This window comes from Rattus norvegicus, chromosome 19 (genome assembly GCF_021556685.1).
Source record: "Rattus norvegicus strain SHRSP/BbbUtx chromosome 19, alternate assembly SHRSP_T2T, whole genome shotgun sequence".
NCBI classification, from domain to species: Eukaryota; Metazoa; Chordata; class Mammalia; order Rodentia; family Muridae; genus Rattus; species Rattus norvegicus.
In genome coordinates, this window is record NC_141552.1 from 38,644,418 (window position 1) to 38,664,462 (window position 20,045).

The window sequence follows — 20,045 nt, forward strand, 5'->3', positions numbered from 1 at the left end:
ACAAAATGAATTTGTTTATTTCTGTGTATGTGGAGCTGCTGCTTTGGAAATATGGAGGTCAGAGAACAACTTCCTGTGGGACTCGGTTCTCTCCTTCCACTTGGGTCATCCGGGTTGGTGGGAGGCACTGTTACTCTGGAGCCATTTGAGATGGGATCTTGCTGTGTTGTCCAATCTCTTCTAAATTTAAAAGGATCTTCCTACTTCAGCCTTTGAGGAGCTAAGATCGTGGACATGTTGCATCAGCCCAGGTTCCTGACCTACATTTGCTTACTTGTTTTTTTTTTAAGATGTATTTATTATGTATACAGTACTTTTCCTGCAGGCCAGAAGAGGGCACCAGATCTCATTACAGATGGTTGTGAGCCACCATGTGGTTGCTGGGAATTGAACTCAGGTCCTCTGGAAGAGCAGTCAGTGCTCTTAACCACTGAGCCATCTCTCCAGCCCCTTACTTCTTTTTAAAAAATGTATTTTGTGTGTGTGTGTGTGTGTGTGTGTGTGTGTGTGTGTGTGCGCGCATGCCTGGATTTCTGTGTACCATAAACATGCAGTGCCTGCAGAAGTCAGAAGAGGGCATTCCATCCCAGGGGACTGGACTTAGAGAAGGCTGTGAGCTGCTATGTGGGTGCTGGGAATGGAGCCCACATCCTCTGGAAGAGCAGTCAGGGCTCCCTTGAGCCAACTCAACAGCCCTCACACTGGCTGGCCGCTTTCGTAGAAAATGTTTTATCAGAACGCAGAGCTCCCACACCTTTTACATCATAAAAAAGAACAAACACACTGTGTGTCTAGTTCTATTATTTCCATTTTACTAAAAAGAAAGAGGGGCACAGAGAGGTTAAATCACAAGCTAAAGATTACAAAGCCAGTTGAGTTTTGAAATATGATGTCATGGCTGGGTGCTAACGACAATCCCTCAGTCTAATGATTGTGCCGGGCAGTGGTGGCACACACTTCGAACCCCAGTACAGGGGAGGCAGAGGCAGAGGCAGGCTGATCTCTGTGATTTAGAGGAATTCCAGTACAGCCAAGGCTACATAGGCTCTTTTTCACAAACAACAAGAGGTGGCTAACAATAAAAGAAGACAGGTAGTTACCAACCTGTATGGCCTTCACACGATTCATATGCATGCACTCCATACATATGCACATGCACACACACCATACACACTCCAGACACATACAACCAGAAGTCCTATCAGGCAGAGAACTGATCATTGTTTTAACAGGTGAAAAGGGGCACCTGGCCTTCCCTCTCACCTCATCTTACTTTAGTTTTTAGATATAGACCATATTCACAGAGTGTTTTCCAAACAGGCCAAGAGGCAAGTGAAGACCTGGCAGACTGGGGTGCTGGGTGGGGGGCTGTTAGAACCTGCACTGTGTGTGTGGCCAACTGGTGGCCGCAGTGGGTATGTAGACAATTATGTCGGACGAGGTAGGGTGAAGGGGGCCATCCCTGCGTAAGAATCCTGGTGAGGACAGAGGACAGCACAGTGGGGTGGGAGGAAGAGGTGGCTCAGAAGAGCATGTTCTGCTCTTTCAAAAGACCTGAGCTCAGTTTCCAGTGCCAGGTTAGAGGGCTCAGGCTCCAGGGATCTAACACCCTCTTCTGGCCTCGGAAGGCACTTTCACATATTCCTGAAGCCACATACACATAAACAATAATTCTGTAAAAAATAATTCTGGCCCCACTCATTGCTTTGATGAGATCGGTAATCCTTCCACAGCTTTTTCAGATCTCCCCTCCCCCCAGCCCTGTATTTCTCCAGGGCTGAGGTGGGTTGAACTGCTCATAAAATTGGTTCAACGGGCCAGAAGCTGGGCACAGCCAGAAGAGCCTCTGCCCTGTGGAAGTATCAAGGAGTCACAAGTGTCCTTCACTGGGAGTGAACCCAGGGCCGTGGGCTCTGCTTCACACCTGCGCCATTTCTCTGGGAGCTAACAAACTGCCTTCCCTCTTTCATCCATTTCCCAAAAGTAACTTGCAAGGCATCTTGGTCAAGGGACAAAGACCACTCTAGTTCAGAAGCCCTTAGATTCAAGTTTTTTCATTTTTATTATTTTTTGTTCTTTTTAATGTCATGCAATATTTCACAGTCCCAAGCCCACGTTTTTCAAACAAGATAGGAAAAAAAGGAAAAAAATTTTAAAAAGATAAAGGAAAAAAAAAAAGAAGCAAGGGAATCGGTCGGTGGTGGTGGTAATTTTTTCTCTTTTTTCTTTTGTTATTTCAAGCAGGACCAAATGTCAGGGGAAAAAAAAACCGTTTTCTCAATCATTTTTTTTTGTCCTTTTAAAAACTGTTAGTGTTATTTTCTTGTAGTTGAACTCTGCAGGCAGTAATAAGTTTGGCGTGGCCCGCAAGAACTCCCGTGGGTCTGAGAAGTGTGTGGGGCGTGCAGCCGTCCCTCCGGCTCGCAGCCACCTCGGTTTCGTTCACCGGGAAAACGAAAGATTCAATCGAGATGATAAAACTCATCAATAGAAGCTATTTTTGTTTTTCTCCCCGGTTTTCTTTTTTAAAAACGTTATTGTTTATCATTTGCGGTGCGCCCGCACCGTACGGGCGCTGCGGGGGGCGGGGCGGCTTAGCACCAGTCGTCCTCGCTCTCGCTGTACGCGTCGTGCGCGCCCCTGCGGGCTGTGCGCGGCCGCGGCGCGCCGTGCCCCGCGTAGTAACCATTGGGCAGCCTGCGGCCGTGGCGCGGTGACGCGCAGCCCGCGGCGCGCGGAGTCCTGGGCGACCGCGGCGCGGGCTCATGCGCGCCCCCTGGCGGCTCGCGCGGGCTGTCGGGCTCGGTGTAGTCGGCACCGCGCGGCCGCGGGCCCTCAGGCGCATGCGCAGGCCAGCGCGGCGCACGGCGGCAACCCCGCGGCGAGCCGCCAGGGGGCGCTGGGGGACCCGCCATCCTGCGCGCCGCAGGCCTGCGCGGAGCGGGCGAGTAGGACACAAGCGGCCGCGGGGTGCAGGGGGTCTGGGGGAGCTGGCGGCGGCCGCGCCGCGGCGTGCTGGTGCCGGACGTAGAGGGGGCTGGGCTTCCACTGACGGAACTACTGCCCTACACGAAAATCGAAACAAAGGAAATCAAAAGCAAAGATACCACGGACCAACCAGGAGCACACGGGGACACACAGACGGGAGGGCGGGCGGGCGGCGGGACGGAGAGGCGGGGAGGGGGGGCGGGCAAACCAACACAACAGTGAGGAGAGAAACGAGAAACGAGCTTCGTAAGTTTCCGAAGTCACTCACAGGCGTCCGCAGGACACGAGTCGCAGGGAAGCCGGGCCAAGGGGAAAAGCAAGAGTGGCGGGCTACCCCCGCCCCGCCCCGGGCGCCTCCCAGGCTCGCCCCCACCCGTCCCACCCACTGAGGACCCGCCTCTGCCCCCCACCCCCGCTTCTGGTCAATCTGGGCCTGCCACACGCACCTGTCTGTGTGTCGCGTGCTCCCGACCCTCGCTGGGCGAGCGGGACCAGCGCTGCTCCCGGGCCCGCGCCCGGCCGGTGTCCGGCCGCTCCTGTGCGTAGCGCTCCCGGTCCGGGGCCGGGGGATGATGGTGATGATGGTGGTGGTGGTGGTGTGGCCGATGCTTCCGGTCCTTGGGCCGGCCCCGGTCCTGGTCCCGATCTTTGGAGGGCAGGTCACCCGATTGGGTGGTCATGCTCAGATCTGTCCCCAGGCCTGAGTGGGGAGTGGGAGACGGTGGTGAGGGAGGAAGAAGGGGCCACAGAGGGAAGGGAGAAGCCTGGTGAGGTAGGACCAGGAGTGCCCCCATTGCAGCAGCCCTTGGTTTCCTTCCTTTTCACACCTCCACCTCTTTATTTTTTACATCTATTTTCAGCCGCGCATCCTCCCGCGGTGGCACGCATCTGAAAGTGTGACCTTCCACCTCACGAGTTCCAGGAATCAAACTCAAGTGTTCAGGCTTCCGCAAATGCCTTTACAGCCTAAGCCAACTTGCTTGACCCATCCCTTTTCTTAGTGTTGAATATGACCAACTTAAGACTTTGTACATGTTAGTCGCCTACTACCAGACACACCCGGCCCAGTCTTTTTTCTTCCTTTTAGCATTTCCTCATTCTCTGGCTCTGTCTCTGTCCTGTGTGTAAGAGGGTATGCTACACTTGCAAAGGACCTAAATTCAATTTCCTACACACATGTCCGGCAGCAGGAGATCCAACACCCTCTTCTGGGCCCTGGGGGCGCGCGCGAGCACACACACACACACACACACACACACACACACACACACACACACACGAATTTTAAAATGAAATGCAGCTGGCCATGGTGGCGCACCTTAAATCTCAGCACTGGAGAGGGAGAGTCAGAGGCAGACATCTCTGAGTTTGAGGACAGCCTGGTCAACAGAGTGAGTTCCAGCACACCCAGGGTTACCCAGAGAAACCCCTGCCTCAAGGAATACAACCAAGGAAAACCCCTAACCAAATGAATAGCCAAGGCATGCCTTTAATTCTAGCATTCCAGAGCTAGAGGCAGGAGAACCTCTGTGAGTTCCAGGCCAAGGACCACAGAGTGAGGTCCTGTCTCAAAACTATTTTGGTGTGTATGATGTGTGTACATGAGTGTGGATGCAAATGTCACAAAGTGAGTGACGATATTGGGTGTTGGCCTTTATCTTTTTTATCTTGTTTGAGACAGGGTCGATAGTTGGTCCAAGAGCTTCTGGGGACTCTCCTGTCTCCATCTCCCATCTCACGGGCTGGGATCACAGATGTGCACTACGTCATCTGTCTCTAAGTGGTTCTTTCCAAACTCAGGTCTGCTGCTCGCCTGGTACTTGCTTTACCTTTTGAGCCTCTTCATGCTCCACCTTATTTCATTCAAGGACAGCTTCTCACACTTGGGAGTCACTAAGTGGCTTAGGCTGGCTAGCCTGTGAGCATCAGGGACCCACCTGTTTCTGCCTTCTCAACACAGGAGTATCAGATAGGCACTGCCACAGCTGGCTTTGTACATAGTGCTGTTGATCCTAAGTCAGGTCCCAGAGACATCGCCTGTTTGCTTGCTTCCCTCCTCCTCTCCTTCTCTCCCTGGTTTTTCCTCTTAATTTTTTACTAATTTATGAGTGGTCTGTGTGTATATATATATGGTGCATACCAAAGAGAGGTCATTGGATCCCATTACAGATGGCTGTGAGCCACCATGTGGTTGCTGGGAATTGAACTCAGGACCCCTGGGAGAGCAGCCAGTGCTCTTAACCACTGAACCATCTCTCCAGCCCCTTCTTTTTGTTTTTTTTCTCGACAGGGTTTTTCCTGTGTAGCTCCAGCTGTCCTGGAACTTGTTCTATAGACTGGGCTGGCTTTGAACTCAGAGATCCCCCTACCTCTGTCTCCAGAGTCCTGGGATTAAAGGCGTGTGCCACCATGCCCGTGTGCCACCATGCCAGACTCCTTTCTTTTGGAATCTAGATCTTACTGTGTATCTTGGCTGGCCTCCAACTCCAGATCCTAACCCTCTATCTCCCAGCTTCTCCCTTTTTGGCATCAGCTCCTCTTCCCTGGCCTTCCATTTCTTTAAGGACTGATCCTCTGTTCTGGGTCCTGTGGTAGCCTACCTGTGTCCACATCAGTGTATCGGCCCAGAGAGCGCTCAGAGGTGCGGTGGCCACGGTCCCGGCGGCGTTGGTGGTACCTTTGGTTCTCCTCAGGTGGTACCCGCTCTAGTGAGTAGTCATCCAGTCGCCGGGCTTTGGGTCCCAGCACGGAGGCTGAGCGCTTCATGGGGCTGGTATCAGAGATGGTCTGGGGGAGGGGCACAGGTATGGGCAGAGTTAATGGCCAGCATTTTCACAGCCTGCTCCTTCCAGCCCTGCAGTTATACCTGGCTGACTGATGACAGAATCGGATTGTGTGAGCATCCAGGGATTATGTTCGGGGGTGCAGTGGGGGGTTTGAGTGTCTGGCTTGCTGGCTGCAAGGGTGGAGTCCTACGGATACTTAAGTCCAGTGACAGGACTGTCACTGCTTCTCAGGGATTGTGATGGACTTTTGGCCAGAAGGCCCTGGCTAACCCCTTGCCCTGCTTTCCAGGAGCCCCTGGTGCTCAAGCTAGCTGACAAGAAGCATACTTTGCTTGCAGAGTGCAAACCTGGGAGCCCTGCTTCTCCTTGGCCCGACTCTCCTGCCTCTCATGTCCACCCCCAACTCTGGCCCCTATCCCCCGGGGCCCAGCTTGGGCTGCCTCGAAGTGGAGGTATGGATAACATTCTGAGTCTGCATTTACTGTCCCAGAGTCCTTGATCTTGCCATGGGCAATCTTCAGTTCTCTCTGTAGCAGGCAGAAGAAGGAAGACGGGGCCAACTGGACCAGGCCTGCTCCAACTTGTGCAGGACCCAGCCCAAGGCAGGAGCTAAAGGGACCTGAGGCAGTAGGCCACTGGTCACTGGTTAAGCTGGGGGAACAGACCCCCAAGAAATGGGCAGGGTGGGCGGACAGGCCTCTTGGAGGCTCTGAAGACAAGTGGGGTGCAGCGCGGCCCCTTGCACACACAGGACACAACACACAAGGAAGGGGCTCCATGGGGGAGGGATGGGGTGGGGTTTGGAATGAAAGGGTAGGGTAGAGGGTAGGGGGAGATGGTGGGAGCTGTCACAAACAGGGCAGGGAGGGAGAGGGGCTGGAGCCAAGCTGGCCGGGCGCGGTACATACACTGAGGTTATTTCCACGTGGCCGGCCCCTTCTCCTCTGTCCCAGCCCCACAGGATGGCGCACACAGAAAAAACAGAAAGAAGGAAATAAATATAAAAGGCAAAAAGGATGGTGAGTGGCGGGTGGTACACGGAGGAGGTGGAGGGTAGAAGAAAGAGGTTAGAATCTCCGGTGTTGAGTGAGGGGGTGCCCCAGGACCCGGCTGGCTGTCCCCCGCAACGGGCACAGAAGAAACAGGAGACAGACAGATGGCAGAGACACGAGACTGACAGATGGGACAGCAAGGCCACAGGCTTTCATGCGATACACTGCAGCCCGGCGCCCCTCCCCCACCTCGCCCCAGCTTCGCTCAAAGCTTCCAGGTGGCCATCAGCCCAGCTTGGCTCATCTCTGTTTTGGGACCAGCAGGCCAGGCCTGACAGAAGGGACGGGGCAGCTACATGCACCCCAAGGTCACAGCAGCCAGAGGCCAGGCCCTTGGGCCATGATGACCCAGCCAGGTTCGGTGAATATGCTAGGTAATGCAGGGTAAGCTGCCCCAGCCAGACATGCCTGCCCCTCCTCCTGCCCCTCCTCCTGCCCCCCCTTCCCTCCTTTCCCCACACACTGTCTTGTCCTCAGTAAGCAGCCTGGGCTTTATCCCCACTCCCTGATGCGCAGTAGCCAGGCATGCTTGTCTGTCCATTCCCATGGGGATCTGGCCTTCCCTGTAAGGGGCTGGAGTAGCTTAGAGAAGCAGCCACACTGAGACACACATACCAGGTACATCCAACACCCCAACCCTCCCAGACAGGCGACAGAATATAGGCCCCAGCCATCCCAGGCCCATCCAGACTTGGCTTTCAGATTCCTCAGACATGCCCTATTCCTGAAGGCAGCAGGCCATGTGCATGCATATAAACATGCCTGTTAATCCTGGGAGCACACAGGTGCATGTGCATGTCTGTACAAGTGCACGTAAGTGGTATGTGTGTGAAGTGCAAAAAGGGTTGCTGTGGTGGGACCCAGGTCTGCCCATGCTAAGCATGGGATTACCATGAGCTCCACCCTCCAGCTTTGGAGTTAGGATTCTAGTTTTCTTTTTCAAGACTTATTTATTTATTATATGTAAGTCCACTGTAGCTGTCCTCAGACACACCAGAACAGGGCATCAGATCCCATTACAGATGGCTGTGAGCCACCATGTGGTTGCTGGGGCTCGAACTCAGGTCCTCTGGAAGAGCAGTCAGTGCTCTTGACCACTGAGCCATATTTCCAGCCCTCTAGTTTTCTTTTTTTTAAAAAAAATAATTTGTTAACTGTGTACTTGTGTGTGAGTTTGTGCACCTGTGTGTAGGTGCCTGAGGAGGCAGGAAGAGGGCACTGGGTCCCTGGAGCTCCAGTTACATGAGGTTGTGAACCATCATGTAGTGTAGGTGCTCGAAACCAGTCAGGTCCTTCTGCAAGAGCTGTGCACGCTCTTACCCAGCGAGCCACTTCTCCACCTAGTAGTCAGGATTCTTAAGTTTTGTTTTGAGTCAGCATCTCCCCCAGCTCAGGCTGGCCTCAAACTAGCTATATAGCAGTGTCTGACTTTGAACTCCCGATCTTCCTGTTTCCACTTCCCAAGTGATTATGGGATTACAGATATAAGGCATGTTACTTTGTTTGAGATACAGTCCAGGTCTGTAGCCTATGCTGGCCTGGACCTCCTCTTTCCTCAGCTTCCTGAGTGTGTGAGACACCACATGCTATTGCAGCAGGCATTCCCAAAGGCGCTCTCACCAGAGTTGGACCCACCCCTCCCCTAGGTGCTCTCAAATAGGGCAGACAGAAGCCGCTTGGCAAGGGTCCTCATCTCTCTCTGGCTTATGTCAGGGAGAGGTCAGTAGGGACAGGCTCTGAAGGAGTCAGGAAGGGGTGGTCTTCCCCATATACTACCCACAAAGCTGCAGATGGTTCCACCCAGGCTGGGGTTCCCAAAGGAGAGGGACAGGAGCCTCAGGAACTTGTGTGGGGATAGCCCAGGATCCTGCAAGCTCTCACCTGGTTCTCTGCTGGGAGGCGGGGCATGGAGGCGGCCCTGGTCTGTCCTTCCATGGGGAGGTAGTGTTCGCTGTCTGAGTAGCCATCAGTTCCCATTTCTCTCATCTCCACAGACTGTCAGGCAGAGAGTGGGGTAGGGTGAGTCTGGGACCTGTGTGTATGGGAGAACCCTTTCTGCTTGACCACCCGGCCTGGGGTAGGGGGAGGCAGCACCTGGGAGTTGGGCTGGCTGTTAGGCATGTCGATGGGTGGCCCTCGCTCTGGGCTCCAGGTACCAGTCTTCTGGAACATCTCCTGTGCCCGCTGGGTCACCCAGGACGGGCTCTCCTTCATGCTGCTTTCTTGAGCCATCCTGCACAGAGGCCAGAGGCCAGAAAGGGTGTGCATCCTCTGGGCTTTGGAACCTGGGGCCTGACACCCACCCACAACTGTCCAGTTGGAGACTCACAGGCCTCCTCCGGGGTCCAGCTGAGTGGAGGGAAGGGCGTTTTGGCTGGGTCCTCCCTCCTGTGTTGGCGATGGAGGCTCCATGCGCTGGAACATGAGTGGTGTCCGGTTCTGGGAAGACGGGAAAGCGGTATGTGCAAGGAGAGAGAGCTGGACAGAGCTAGTACCTACTGGAAGCTGAGGCAGAGCCTGGGTGCTGGGGTTTTAGGGCAGTTCACTACCAGGCCTCCAACTCCAGCAAGTCCTTCGTGACCCCCACTCACACACACAGGTCTAATCTGTCTGCTAATCTACCCGGTTTTGTTTGTTTGGTTTCTTTTTTTAAAGGGGGTATTTTTTTAAAAGTTTTATTTATTATATATAACTACACTGTAGCTGTCCTCAGACACACCAGAAGAGGGAATCAGATCTCATTACAGATGGTTGTGAGCCACCATGTGGTTGCTGGGATTTGAACTCAGGACCTCTGGAAGAGCAGTCAGAGCTCTTAACCACTGAGTCATCTCTCCAGCCCTTGTTTGGGTTTCTTTCTTTCTTTCTTTCTTTCTTTCTTTCTTTCTTTCTTTCTTTCTTTCTTTCTTTCTTTTTTTTGAGGGCATGGGTCTCTCTCTCTCTCTCTCTCTCTCTCTCTCTCTCTCTCTCTCTCTCTCTCTCTCTCTCTCTCTCTCTCTCTTCTCTCTCTGTAGTCCTGGCTGTCCTGGAACTCCCTGGGTAGAACAGGCTATCCTGTAACTCACAGAGATCTGTTTGCCTCTGTTTCCTGATGCCCTAATTAAAAATTTTCTTTTTAGCTTTTATTTATATTTTGTGCTCCACATGTTTTGTGCACACACGCCACAGCGAATAAAACCCAGGTTTCATTCAAAGACAAGAATCTTTACCCACTCAACTGTTTCTGGAGACCCTATCTAACTTTTTTTCCTCTCTAACTTTTGACACTGTGTTCCACAACGTTATCATCTATAAAGTTTATGCTGGACCCAGGCAATCAAGTTTTATACACACACATATACATAAACACATACATATATATGTGTATATATATGTGTGTGTAGACATATCTATCTATCTGTCTGTCTATCTATCTTCCAGCCACATTTATTCAGAACCCTTTACTATGTTCAGCTTCCACATTCAACACCTCCAACCAGTACAGAGACCTCTCTGTGCCTTTCTCTTTGTGCCAGCGTGTGTCCAGTGGACTGTCCCTCCTGTACATAAGACCCCTCTTCTTCTCCCAGGTCATTTGGGATAAAAGTCAGAGTTGCCCCTGCAGTCTCCAGGGTTTAGCCTTGTACCTCCCTACTCTCGTCTCCTCTCACTTTTTCTTTGCTGTGTTACCCTGACCTCTTTAGTATTCCCTAAACTCATCATGTAAGGTCCAGCCTCAGGGCCTTTGTAAGGCTGGTCTCTCTGCCTGGAATGCTGTTATATAACATCCTTCTCAGATTGAAATATTCCCTCCTGCAGGGAAGTTCTTTAAGGCACAAGGTAAACAACCCTAAATAGCCAAAGGAAGTTCCTGAAACTGAAAAGATTCGCCTAGCCTCTCCTTGCCCAAGTAAGCAGTCATGCTCAGAGGGGTCGAGCTGCTCCAAAGACCCAGTGTTAAGAAAAGCTGCTAGAAAAATAAGTCTAGCAGAACTGCTTCAGTTTAGACCAACTGAGTCACTTGGGAAGGACTCTCTCCAACCTGCTGAGCTGCTTACAGGCTGTGCAGTATGCTTTGGCTTCCCAGCTATTGTGAGCTGTCACCCATGCTGGGGTGGGTTCTGGTGTCTTTGAGTCATTTCTGCTTCTTAAGTAACCCTAATAAAACTCATGGTTTACCAAGTGGGACTTTGGTGATATCTGTACTTTGGTCTAAGGTGGAAAACCTATCTGGGGTAAGTGTCACGTCATTCCAGGATACGTTTTGTCATACAATAAATGTTTTCCCCTGAATATAAACCCCTCCATTTCTTTCTATCTAGTTGAGCTTGAACTCACAAGAGGTCTGCTTTCCTCTGCCTCCCCTGCCTAGTCTTAGTGTTGGGATTAAAGGCAATGCACTGCCATGCTTGACCCCCTTCTCTTTTTAAATTTTTTTTTTTCGGAGCTGGGGACTGAATCCAGGGCCTTGCGCTTGCTAGGCAAGCGCTCTACCACTGAGCTAAATCCCCAACCCGACCCCCTTCTCTTTTAAAAATGTTTTACTATGTGTGAGTCTTCTGCCTGCACATACGTATGTGCGCCACCTGTGTGCCTGATGCCTGAGGACCCCAGAAACTGGGGTTACAGATGGTTGTTGGCCTCTGTGTGGGTGCTGGGAATTGAACATGGATTCTCTGCAAGAGCATCTGGTGCTCTTAATTGCTGAGCTAGCTCTCCAGCCCTCTCTCCTCCTCTTCTTCCTTCTCCTCCTCCTTTCTCTCTCTGAGACAGATTCTTAGTATACTATGTTGTCTTAGTTTGACCTAGAGCTCCCTATGGGGCCTCTAGACCAGGCTGGCCTCAAACTCATGGAGATCTGTCTTCCTCTGCCTTCCAACGGCTGAGATTAAAGGTGTGCACCATGGGACCTGGTCTCCAGCTCACTTTACTTTTTCTTAAGATTTATTTTATTTCTATGAGTACACTGTAGCTGTCTTCAGACACACCACAAGAGGACCTCAGATCTCATTACAGATGGTTGTGAGCCACCGGGTGGTTGCTGGGAATTGAACTCAGGACCCCTGGAAGGGCAACCAGTGTTCTTAACCACTGAGCCATCTCTCCAGTCCCCAGTTCTACTTTGTGGAAGTATTTATCTTGCTATTTTATGTGTGTAGGCCTAAGGTTTTTTGTTTTTTTTTTGTGTGTGTGTGTACACATGTGTACACCACACATGATCAGGTGACTACAGAGGCCAGAAGGGGGCTTCAGGTCCCCTGGAACTGGAGTTACAGGCAGTTGTGAGGCACTACACTACATGGGTGCTGGGAACTGAACCCAGGTACTTGCTCTTGCCTCATAACCGCTGAGCCATGGCTCCAGTCCCCCCAGCCCCCTGACCTCAGATGTTTGCTCAGCTCTCACCTCCTCAGGGAGGGTGTCCTTGACCATCTACTCACACCTCACAACCTGGCTCTAGCACTCTATATAGTTGGCTCCACTTTCCCCGGTGGCACAGTTAGCCACCATGAAAACAGTCTTAGTCATCTGAGGCTGTTAGCATCTCCCCAGCTGGGATGTCAGCTCCCTGGGGCAGGCATCCAAGTCAGGGCCTCAGACAGTGACTGCCATAGGAGACACCCAGCACCAGATGGTGCCTGAAAGTTAGCAGGTAGTTAGATGGCCCAGGCTCACCATACTCCTTGTTCTGACTGGTTCCCACAAAGACACACAGACCCAGCACCCCGCTCCAGGCACCCCAGCGATGGGAGTACCTGCTCCTCTCGCATGGCCTGCAGCTTCTTGGCCTTGCTCTGCCGGTAGTACTCCATGATCATCATGGCTGCGTAGATCTTACCCACTGTCAGGTCCGTGGCTGTGGAAGACAGGTAAGCTCTCACATGGCTCAGCCTCCTGGCCGAGGCTCCCCCGCTCCTCCCTGGGTTTGTTCTTACACTTGTGAGGTGTGACCAGCAGATCCAAGGTCTTCTGAGACAGGTTGGGCCAAATGGCCATCATTTCTTTGCGGAGCTCTGCGTCCATTTGCTGCTTGTCAGCTCCACCTGCAATGTGATGTGAACAGAGATGGTAAGCGTCACACAGAGTTGGCCTTGGGGGCCACTGTGGGGCCACTGCCAGGCCACAGGCCTGGTTAGAGATGTCACAAGGGCCAGGATCCTTATCTTGGCTTCCATTTCCAACTGCATTCCTAGGGCTGGCTACCCCTACTGCCTCAGTTTCCCCGTCAGTGGAAACTATGAGGATGACAGCCAGTACTCGCCCTACCTGGGTGTCTGCTAATGCAGGCAGTGTACGTGGGTGCCACTTTGGGACAGCACCTCCAGGCCATTCCCACCACAGTGCTTGTCCTCTTGACTCAGGCTGGAGGTCAAATCCATGAATGGGCTGGCACCAGAGTTTTGGGAGGGGGTTACTTTGGGTGCTGGGATGGAACCCAGGACCTTGCATATACTAAGCAAGTATGTGTGTCACTGAACCACACCAAAAGAATGTCTGGTATGGCACCCTTGTTCCATGTTTGAGCCACTTGATTTTGGGACCAGGAAGTCGATCAGTCAGGTTGTAGTGTACTCCAGAACTCTATTGTTGTAACAAATGGCCCCCATTGTAGGTCGTGCGTGTGTGTGTGCGTGTGTGTGTGTGCATGTTTACTTGTGTGCCTTCTGTGGCGGTCAGAGGTGAGACTTGGCTGTCATTCCTCAGGAGCCACCTACCGTGTTTGTAGAAAGAGGATTTCTCATTGGCCTTGAATTCACAAACTAGGTTAGGGTCCCCAAAGAGTCCTGCGTCTCCACCTGCCCAATGCCACACAGGTTCTAGGGGCGGAAAGGACTCTCGTTGCACAGCAAGCACAATACCGAGCTGTCTCTCAGCCCCTGGCCTTCTCCCACTTTTGTACACTTTTTGAAATAACATTTATTTATTTGTGTGCTTGTTCGTATGCGTGTGTGGATATGAGGAAGTCAGAGGACACTTGGGGGAGGTAGTTTTCTCTTCCCACCATATTGGTTCCAGGTCAACAGCTTTACCTGCAGGTGCCCCAGCCCCTGATTTAAACATTTTATCTTTTTACTGTTTTTTATTTATGTATTCATTCATTCATTCATTCATTCATTGTTTGTTCATCTGGTGTGCTGGGGCCTGAATTCAGGACTTGCACATGCTAGGGAAGTCCTCCACTGATGAACCACACACCAGTTGTTAATTTTTTTTTTTTTTTTTTTTTTTTTTTTTCCGGGGCTGGGGACCGAACCCAGGGCCTTGCGCTCGCTAGGCAAGCGCTCTACCGCTGAACTAAATCCCCAACCCCTACCAGTTGTTAATTTGAGTAGACGGAGCTGGGCATGGTGGCACATGTCTGTAAATCCAGCCCCGGAGGTCAGAAGTTCTAGGCCAGCCTCCACTACACAAAAACTGTAAAAACAAAACTTAATGTTGTAAACATTAGGGAGGCTGAGGCAGGAGAATTGAAAGTTCAGGCGTGGGGCTAAGGAGACGGCTTAGTTGTCAGGAGAATGTGCTGTGTGTGCACGGGGACTTCAGTTTGGATGACCAGCAACCGCGGAAAGGGCTGCACATGGCTGTGGAGGGTAGAGATCCTGAGAGATGGCTGGAGGCCTGTGTTGCCCAGGCCCCTTTGGATGAGTAGATGTGGCCTTACATGCTCAGACTTTCCGAATCACAGCTCAAACATGAGCAAGAGGGCAAGCAATGGGGTAGGGTACCTGATATCTTTTCTTTGGCCTTGGCACATCCACTCATGGGCGAGTATACCCGGATGTTCATGTTGACATATAGCACACACATACAGCACGAGCACACGCGCACACACACACAGGAGGAGGAAGGAGAGGGAGAGGGAGAGGGGATGGGAAATGAACGAATTACAAAACGAGTTAAAAGTTGGCCTTGGGGGCTGGAGAGATGGCTCAGTGGTTAAGAGCACTGACTGCTCTTCCAGAGGTCCTGAGTTCAATTCCCAGCAATCACATGGTGGCTCACAACCATCTGTAATGGGATCTGATGCCTTCTTATGGTGTGTCTGAAGACAGCTACAGTGTACTCATATACATAAATTAAATGAATAAATAAAAAAAAAATTGGCCCGGATAGCTTAGTGAGAGCCTGTCTCAAAAGGAAGGGTCCGGGCTACAGCTCAGTGCGTAAAGTGTTAGCTTTGTGTTCTAATGCAGTGTCAGGAAAAGGGAGGGGGTGTGTAAAGCGGTGTTGAGAGGCAGGGACATGACTAGATCTCATCGGGGTGGCATCTCTGTGATTATACCAGGATGCTCCCTCTGCCCCCACATGTGCTGACCGGGGCTGTTACGAGTGGATGGATGTGTGCCTCGTGGTCTTGGGCTTTGTTAAATCATATCCAGTCTGGGGAATGTCACTAATGATGGAACACAGACCAGAAACCCAGTGACCTAGGACAGGAGCCTGGGCTACCCTGGCACAGCTGACGGAAGCTGGCAGTCCTCTCCACTCTAGTTCCATTGCCATGAGATGCGACCTTTGTTAGAGCAAGTCTCCAGCCCCTTATTCCAGCCATGGGGACCTGAGCACAGTGTGACGTGCCACTTGTAGGATTCACAGCAGTATGGGGACGCTCCATGTTCCCTTCACTCTGTCACCCAAAGGCTGGGGCCAGGAGGGCCAGGGAGCCATTTCCAAGCTTATCTTTTCTCTGGGGATTTGAGGCAGGGTGTCACTAAACAGCAGAACCCAAAATCCTTCTGTGTGACCGTGAACACTGAGCCTTTTCAGTTCTGCTCTTGCCGACTGTGCCACGGCGCCCAGCTTCCGAAGGCAGGCCGGTCTTTCAGGGACTCTGATCGACACAGTCCCAGTCCACAAACAGGAGATGGACAGCAGGGAAATGACCCACTTTGGTTTGAGCCGTGGGAAGCTTGGGACTGTTACAGTGACTGGCTTTGTCATCATGATGGCACCTGCGTGGACCTGAAACTCCACCCACACGGGCCCCCTCTACCTGCGCAGCCCCCTGGAGCAGGACTGAAGTGCCAGACACTGCAGACTTGGTGGTAGGGCTCAGTGCTGTATCTTTTCTTTAGTGTCCTAGTTAACTTTGTCATTTTGATACAGCCTAGCTAGAATCCCCCAGAAGAGAGTCTCAACTAAGGGAGTACCAGTGATGACTGGCCTGGACACGTCGGTGGGGATTTGTTTCAACTGTTAACTGTGAAAAAGGGCTCAACCCACTGAGGGCAGAGCAATTCCCTGGGCCTGGATTATACAAGGAAGGGCTGGGTGTGCTCAGTGGTTAAGAACACTTGCTCATGTAGAGGACCTAGTTTCAACTCCTGTACCCACAGGGCAGCTCGTGACCATCCATAACTCTAGGCCCAGGGTATCTGACTTTCTCTTCTGACCTCTACATGCAGATGGTGCATGTGCATGCAAGCAAAAGACTCATACATATAAAATAAACAAAAAGCGAGAGAAAGCTAGTTAAGGTTTGGAGGGATGGCTCAGTGGTCACGGTCACGAAGACATGATGCTTTTGCCAAAGACCCAAGTTCTGTTCCCAAGACTACAGGCACGTGTAACTCAAACTCCAGGAACACAATGGGCCTGACACCCTCTTCCAGCCTCTGTAGGTACCAAGCACACACACAAGATGCATAGACTGAGACAAAACAGTCATATGTATTAAATAAATAAAAACTATGAGGAATGGTGGTCACATCTCTAGTCCCAGTGCTTTCGAGGGAGAAGCAGGTGAGTCTGAGGCCAGCCTGGTCTACCCAGGAGTGGCAGGTGGCACATTGTCTGATGACCGGAGTTGGTTTGATCTTTTTCATTATATGGCTTTGGGAGGCTGGACTCTGATCATCAGACCCGGTGACAAGTCCTGCTGAGTCATCTCTTGAGGAATCCACCTCATCTTTGGGGACAGGGCTCACAGAGACCTGCCTGCCTCTGCTGGAATTAAAGGTGTGTGCTACCAAAGCTCAGCCTAAATGGGTTTTTAAAAAAAGACTTATTTATTTTATATAAGTACACTGTAGCTGTCTTCAGACACCAGAAGAGGGCATCAGATCTCATTACAGATGGTTGTGAGCCACCATGTGGTTGCTGGGATTTGAACTCAGGACCTCTAGGAGAGCAGTCAGTGCTCTTAACCACTGAGTCATCTCTCCAGCCCCTAAATGGTTTTTTTTTTTAAAGATTTATTCATTTATTATATATAAGTACACTGTAGCTGTCTTCAGACACACCAGAAGAGGGCATCAGATCTCTTTACAGATGGTTGTGAGCCACCATGTGGTTGCTGGGAATTGAACTCAGGACCTCTGGAAGAGCAGTCGGTGCTCTTAACCGCTGAGCCATCTCTCCAGCCCCCTAAATGGTTTTTTAAAGCATGTTTTATTTAATATAGGCTGAACCTCAATCAAATTGATTATATGCATTTGTGTGTGTGTGTGTGTGTGTGTGTGTGTGTGTGTTCGTGCCTGTGTGGACTCTTGTGGAAGTCAGAGGAAAACTGCAGAAGTTCATCCTCTTTTCCCACCATGTGGGTCCCAGGGATCAAATGCAAGTTGTCAGCCTTTAGAGGTTTGTGTATTTGTGTGTGCACATTTGTGTGTCCTCCGTGCACATGTGTGGCCCCACATAACTTGCAGAGGCCAGACCAGGTGCCCTTCTCCACTTGCTCTGTCTTATATCTTGAGAGAGGGTCTCTCTCTGAACCTAACACAGGAGTTACAGGCACGTGCAGTAGCACTGCTGTAGGTAGTGTGTGTGCACACTCGTGTGCGCACGCAAATGTGCATGCTAGTGATTTCCAGGCTCTCACACTGGCATGGCAAGTGCTTTGTATTCAATGGGCCGTCTCCCCCGCTATAACACTTGTGTTTCAAGTCATGAAACTTGTATTTTGTATGTGGCCCAGCTTGCTGATGCAAAAAAACAAAGAAACAAAGAAACAAACCCTGATGTTCACAGAGGTCAAGGTTCAGAGTAATGCCAGGGTAGATGGGCAATTTGAGTCTGTACAATGTAAATTGACATTACAAAAACAAACACCCACTTCTGCTCCCTTGGGCTAAGACAGGCAGCGGCTGTGTGTGTGTGTGTGTGTGTGTGTGTGTGTGTGTGTGTGTGTGTGTGTCCCCGTGTGTACGCGTGTACTGGGTCCTAAACAGTGACACACAACTAGATGCCTACCAAGTAAAACTTGCCATGTGATCTACACCCCTGGGTGCCAACAAGGGTGGGGCCTCTTTCCTCTTCCTGCGGCTCCTCTTGCTACTCCTGTACTGGTCTCTTTCTCCTCCTGACACAGTTTATTTTTTTTCTCTAGCCCAGGCTGTCCTTTTTTTTTTTTTTTTTTTTTTCGGAGCTGGGGACCAAACCCAGGGCCTTGCGCTTGCTAGGCAAGTGCTCTACCACTGAGCTAAATCCCCAACCCCGCACGCAGTCAGTGTTCTTAATGGCTGAGCCATCTCTCCAGCCACCTCCCTCCAGTTGTCTTATAAGAGAGAGTCTCACTAAACTGGCCAAGCTGGATAAGGCTACTCTGTGATCTTCCTGCCTCAGCCTCCAATGGTCTGGGTAACAGTACTTGAGGTCTCAGCTCCTGCGCTATGTCTCAGAAAGTCTGAAGGATGCTCTCCAGAGCCTGCCTCCTTTCTGTGCTCCTCTGCCTTTGGCCTCCAACCTGCCCTTCCTGCCTCTTGTCTGAATCAGAACAGAGCTGTCCTATCCTTTCTTAGCTCATGCCTCAAATCTGTGGGGATCTCTGGGTCCTCTCTCCTTCATAGTCCACAGTCACACGGGAGGCTCCTGTCAGAGTCAGAACACTCCATGCCCTTGTCTGTCAGCCTGTCTTTACGTGGATTATGTGGCCCAGCTCTGGTGTGGAATAGTTGGAGTGTGTCCCTGTGAACAGAAGTTTCCTGAAAATGCCATACTTGTGCTGATGAGTTTCAGACTAACACGACTGGGGACAGTTGGGATGCTGCAGATCAACAGCCAGAATTATTCTGCTCTGTGTTCTGTGCCGTCACTGGCCTCATCACTCACCTCTGTATTTGACCTAATTTTATTCTGATTACCAGGTAAAGCCTGGGCATTTATTCTTTTTTTGTTTGTTTTAAATTTTATTTTATTTTACATGTATGGATATTCTGTATGTATGTATGTCTGTGCACTACGTGTACACAGTCCACAAGGAGGCCAGAAGGAGGCATTATATCCCCTGGGACTGGGGCTATAGACAGTTGTGAGTCGCTGTGTGTGCTGGGGACTGAAACAGTCCCCGGAAGAGCAGCCAGTGCCCTAAAGGCCGGGCGCTCTCCACCCACTGTCTATTAGTTTATTATGATATGACTGCTCGGAGTTCTCTGCTGTGGTGTGAACGTGGGTGGACTGTCTCCCAAGTGTTTGAGAAGATTGTGGAACTTTCTCAAGTGTGGACCCTTTTAGAGAAGGCAGGCTGCTGGCTGGGGGTGTGTACTTGCTCAGCTTCCTGGCTAGGGATGTGATTGGCCAGTCTCCTATTCCTGTGGTCATATCTCCCTGCCATGTTGGGGACTGTATCCATCTGAAGTTGTGAACCAAAAGTTAACCCCTCCTCCTCCAAGTTCATTTACCACTTGTCATTTACCACGGTAGCAGGGACAGCTACAAGGCCAGCTCCTATTGTGGCCAAGTAGTTCCTGGGCATCTGTGTCACATGTCAGACCTTTCACCGGCACTTGACCTATCCCACCTCACTTTGTCATTGCTCTCTTCTGTTTACACTGCTTCTGAGAGCCTCATTATGCCGAGGTCATGGAGGAGAGCTATGAGTTCCCTGAGGTCTACAGGGTGAAGGTGGTGGAGAATCTCCCACAGCAGGCAGCAGCCTCATGGAAGAGCCCAAGACAGCACATGGATTCCTGGCTCGGAAGGAATCTTACAGGGTTGGTTGTGAATACAGCGCAGAGGGGATCACCCAGCACCTTGCCCCTTCATATTTCTGCCAGCGTGAAAGACAAACTAAGACCAGGAGAGGAGGTGACCTCAGACAGAGACCTTGAGCGGCCATCAAAGCATGATGGCCATGACTTTAATCCCAGGAGGCATAGGCAGGTGGACCTCTGCTAGTTCTAAGATAGCCAGAGCTACATAGAGACCAAGTTAAACAAACAAACAAACAAACAAACATGCAATAGCAACAAGGACAATCTGATTCAAAGTCCAGCTGGAGGTGGTGGCCATGTCTTTAATG

General features: G+C 51.3%; 1 protein-coding gene across 9 annotated transcripts in view; it reads right to left on the reverse strand.

Annotated features, from left to right (window-relative positions):
- Window positions 1-790: 790 nt before the first annotated feature.
- The window catches only part of Cacna1a (calcium voltage-gated channel subunit alpha1 A), a 297,093-nt gene continuing 277,838 nt past the window's right edge, over window positions 791-20,045 (reverse strand). For 4 of the 9 annotated variants that reach the window (XM_087593877.1, XM_087593876.1, XM_087593875.1 and 1 more), the window contains 9 exons: window positions 12,742-12,849; window positions 12,562-12,662; window positions 9,156-9,265; window positions 8,921-9,059; window positions 8,708-8,821; window positions 6,683-6,718; window positions 5,589-5,775; window positions 3,435-3,688; window positions 2,039-3,065 (listed from right to left, as the gene is read on the reverse strand). In XM_087593877.1, the coding sequence (XP_087450003.1) occupies window positions 2,595-3,065; window positions 3,435-3,688; window positions 5,589-5,775; window positions 6,683-6,718; window positions 8,708-8,821; window positions 8,921-9,059; window positions 9,156-9,265; window positions 12,562-12,662; window positions 12,742-12,849 (1,520 nt within the window). In that variant the 3' untranslated portion in view covers window positions 2,039-2,594. 9 annotated transcript variants of the gene reach the window in all.